The sequence below is a fragment of the Hippocampus comes genome, unplaced genomic scaffold (assembly GCF_001891065.2).
Source record: "Hippocampus comes isolate QL1 unplaced genomic scaffold, H_comes_QL1_v1.1 scaffold43, whole genome shotgun sequence".
Taxonomy (NCBI): domain Eukaryota; kingdom Metazoa; phylum Chordata; class Actinopteri; order Syngnathiformes; family Syngnathidae; genus Hippocampus; species Hippocampus comes.
The window spans coordinates 32210-36195 of NW_017805276.1; the positions used below are offsets into that span (position 1 = coordinate 32210).

Genomic DNA, 3986 nt, shown 5'->3' on the forward strand with positions numbered 1-3986 from the left:
CGCGTCAGAGTTGCAATTGAGATTTGTTTTTGTATACTGTACAGCCAATGAATCGTGTCAGAGTCTCTTTCTCACACGCACAAACACACGCATGCGCTTCCCCCCCGCACACACACACACACACACACACGTGGTCTATAGACCGTTTGGCAAGTTGTGGTTTGTCTTACAAAAGACGTGCTTACTGGGACACCAAACCTAGCCATCATAGGAACTTATTAAATTATATCACCCCATAAAATAAACGGCCTCGGTAATTATTAGACTGTGAAAAGGTAGTGCAGATACAACAATCTGTATGTAATTAAGGGAGATGGGCGTTTACAAGAAAGGCCTCAACACACACACACACACACACACACACACACACACACACACACACACACACACACACACACATACACTCGCATCCACACGCACAAAAACTCACTATAACAATCAAATGAACCCCCGCGCCCAACAAATACATCTTGCCACTTTAATTTGCTTATCTGGTACAGATTTTTGCATGACTACGATTTTGAAAGGTTTACCCCTGCTCATGTGCGATTAATCCCGACTCTAAATAATATCTACATCGTCGAAGCAGTTTAATGCGGCCTTTAAGAGGTCTGCAATAATTGATTAGTGTTTAGGAGCTGCCGTGGGGGCGGGAGGTGGAGGTGGAGGTGGAGGCGCGCTCCTATTTCAGCCCCTGACGCGCTGCCTCTGGGGAGGAAACGGAGCTGCAAAGTCAGTGCTGCTCTGCTGTACAGGGGTTTAGGGCAGACGCAGAGCCAATCACCGGAACGCACTGGGCTCCCTTTAAGCCTGACATATCTCCTCGAGGAACAAATTGTCCCGACAATCAACATCCCAAATCTGCCGGAGAGTGAAGGGAGTGCGGCGAGGAGCGGAGATCGAGGAGAGGAGAGGAGAGGAGAGTGGGCAGGCCAAACGCGGAAGGATTTGCATCGCGACGAGAAAAGAAGAAGACATAAACGTCCATTTGGGGGGATTTCTTTTCCCATCATGTCGATTTTACCGTCTTTCGGCTTCACCCAGGAGCAAGTGGCGTGCGTGTGTGAGGTGCTGCAGCAGGGAGGCAACCTGGAGAGGCTCGGTCGCTTCTTGTGGTCGCTCCCCGCCTGCGACCACCTACACAAGAACGAGAGCGTCCTGAAGGCGAAAGCGGTGGTGGCTTTCCACCGGGGCAATTTCCGGGAGCTCTACAAGATCCTGGAGAGCCACCAGTTCTCCGCGCACAACCACCCCAAACTGCAGCAGCTGTGGCTCAAGGCGCACTACGTGGAGGCGGAGAAGCTGCGCGGTCGGCCGCTCGGCGCCGTGGGGAAGTACCGCGTGAGGAGGAAATTCCCACTGCCGCGCACGATATGGGACGGCGAGGAGACCAGCTACTGCTTTAAAGAGAAGTCCAGGGGGGTCCTGCGGGAGTGGTACACGCATAATCCGTACCCGTCCCCGCGGGAGAAGAGGGAGCTGGCCGAGGCCACGGGACTGACCACCACGCAGGTCAGCAACTGGTTCAAAAACAGACGGCAGCGGGACAGAGCCGCGGAGGCCAAGGAAAGGTACTCCAAAACACGTCCATACTATAAATCACAACCACCGTGGTTAAAATATTTTTTTTCAGGGTGCATGGATTCGAAAATAAGCAGAACACACGCTTGAATATTTTTGCTCTTCCAAAATACAGTTTTACATTTTCCTATTTGATTATTTCAATTTCTGTTTTGTTTTTAATTTACTATATTATTCAATTAGGACTATGAGTGAAGAAAATCCTCTCGGAATTGCCAATAAGAAATCACAAGATGCACCCTGATTTGACGCCATGCTGTCGTGTCATTTCTCCCATGCAGGGAGAACAGCGAAAACAACAACGCAGGCGGCAACAAACAGAACCAGCTGTCCCCGCTGGACGGAGGAAAATCGCTCATGTCCAGCTCGGAGGACGAATTTTCTCCCCCTCAGAGCCCCGACCAGAACTCTGCGCTTTTGCTCCAGGGCAACATGGTCCACCCCGGGGCCTCCGCGTACTCCATGCCCGGCCTGGGGGCCCCACAGCCGGTGCACGGCATGCACGGACACCCGCACCAGCTGCAGGACTCCTTGTTGGGACCCCTAACCTCCAGCCTTGTGGATTTGGGCTCTTAAAGACGCTATTTTATTTGACGAAGAAAAAAAAAACAAATACAAAAGAGGACTGATGAGTGTATCAGATTGATGTATGAAATAACACGATTGTAGCCTATACCTTATTATATAGACTGACCTGTCGTTAAATGTGATTCGAACTTAAAATTCCTTTATGCGCTTAATCTGTATATCGCCCCGACGGGAGGTTTTTATTATCTCTTGCACATGAAAGCCCAAACAAGACCTAAAACCCTGAACAAAACACTTATGCGGACTACTCGTTTTCTTAATTTATATTTTGTTAAAATAATTCTAGTCAGGTCCTGCCATTAGTTCCAAATAAAACTAAAAGTAATGGATTTGTCTGACCTCATTCTGCAGTGGTTTATATTTGTGGATTTAAGCAAGCAAGCAAACAAACAAACAAACAAAACATTCTCTCTCTCTCTCTCTCTCTCTCTCTCTCTCTCTCTCTCTCTCTCTCTCTCTCTCTCTCTCATGTTCATTTTTGCGCACGATTCGAAAAACTTCGAGATCTCATCGCCACAAGTTAACACGTGGCAGAAAACAAAAAAAGCTGAAAAGTAAGTCGCTTGTTTGGTTAATTATAAATCTCGATAAAAGTATTACGTCCTGTTAGAACAGTTGCTCATGTACTCGACGAGGGAAAACAAACGCTAATTAGTTTTTTTTTGTTTCAGGTGCGGTTTTTTTGGGGGTTTTTTTGCAGGCGGGGGGGACGAATTACTTTTTTTTTTTTTTTTGCTACTCGGCCATGTTTTTTTTTCGCTGTCTATTGAGTTCGTCTTGTCGATTGCGGGCCATGGGAAAGAGTGAGCACTCATCTTTTATAAGAACGTCCGTTTTCAGACCTAAACAGCAAACATCCTGTTGGAGAAAGGAAAAAAAAACATAAATAAAGGTCAAGTTCACTGGCTGATGAAATAAATATACAGTGCAAACCAACATGCGATAGATATTAGCACTCGCAAAACTGGCTAAAATAATATTACAAATAATCCAACATATTTTTAAATTTATTGTGGGGGAGATAAGGTTATCAGAATGGGGCCTGAATATAAAGAAGACGTCCCCCCCCCCCAACTCTCCCACACACTCATGTCAGGGTAAATTGTTTCGAGCAGAGAGCACCGAGGATTTCCTGCAGCATAATCTGAAACAGTTGCTGTTAGCATTACTGCCTGATTGCAAAGATTGCCGGGCTGCAGGGACGGAGCACCCACTTTCGTTTTGGGGGTGAGTGGGTGGGCGCCCCCAGCTATTTTGCATCATCACGTCGCTCCATAATGTTCCTTACAACCCCGGAAAGACTAATAGCTGCAGATTCTTACGTGTTCGGCTGGTATGTGATATTTTTTTTTCAGGGCCTCTGTCCAGATAAAATGGAAAAATTAGTGCTGTCAAACATGTTCAATCACAAGTAAAAGAATCAATATAACACCAAATATAACGAAATGGGAAAACGTGACTAAATGTAGAAGTGGAGTTTAAAAAGTTGCGAAACACCACCAAGGTTAGGCATTTCGTGACTATTAAACGATTCAACATTCAGATAAATGTTGACAATGGCGACAAGCAAGCGGCGGTGTAAAAAAAAGTGCAGGAGATGTTCCGGTTTCAATTACGCCATGACCTTCCCTGAACTCACCCTCATGATCTTATTACATCTAAAATATTCAACAAATGACTGCTTGGTCCTGTTCAAAGTCTTAGCACAGGACCATGACGCATGACTGGGCACAAACATGTTTTGGTGAGTGTCAGGTGAAGAAGACGAAGTGTTTGGTCTGAAGGACAGAGCCGAATCAGTGTTTTCCAACCCATGA

The 3986-nt window shown here is 46.4% G+C and overlaps 1 protein-coding gene across 1 annotated transcript; it reads left to right on the forward strand.

Annotated features, from left to right (window-relative positions):
• The first annotated feature begins 694 nt into the window (after nucleotides 1-694).
• Nucleotides 695-2500, forward strand: LOC109516053 (homeobox protein six1b). The gene is made up of 2 exons (XM_019870237.1): nucleotides 695-1571; nucleotides 1863-2500. Exons 1-2 carry the CDS (start codon nucleotides 1012-1014, stop codon nucleotides 2155-2157), a joined length of 855 nt encoding a protein of 284 aa, XP_019725796.1. The 5' UTR covers nucleotides 695-1011; the 3' UTR covers nucleotides 2158-2500.
• The last annotated feature ends 1486 nt before the right edge of the window (nucleotides 2501-3986 follow it).

Excerpts from the sequence above, each read along its gene's own strand:
- LOC109516053 (XM_019870237.1), top strand. The coding sequence starts at position 1,012 with ATGTCGATTTTACCGTCTTTCGGCTTCACCCAGGAGCAAGTGGCGTGC. Across the intron at positions 1,572-1,862 it reads GCCGCGGAGGCCAAGGAAAG|GGAGAACAGCGAAAACAACA; the intron begins GTACTCCAAAAC and ends TCTCCCATGCAG.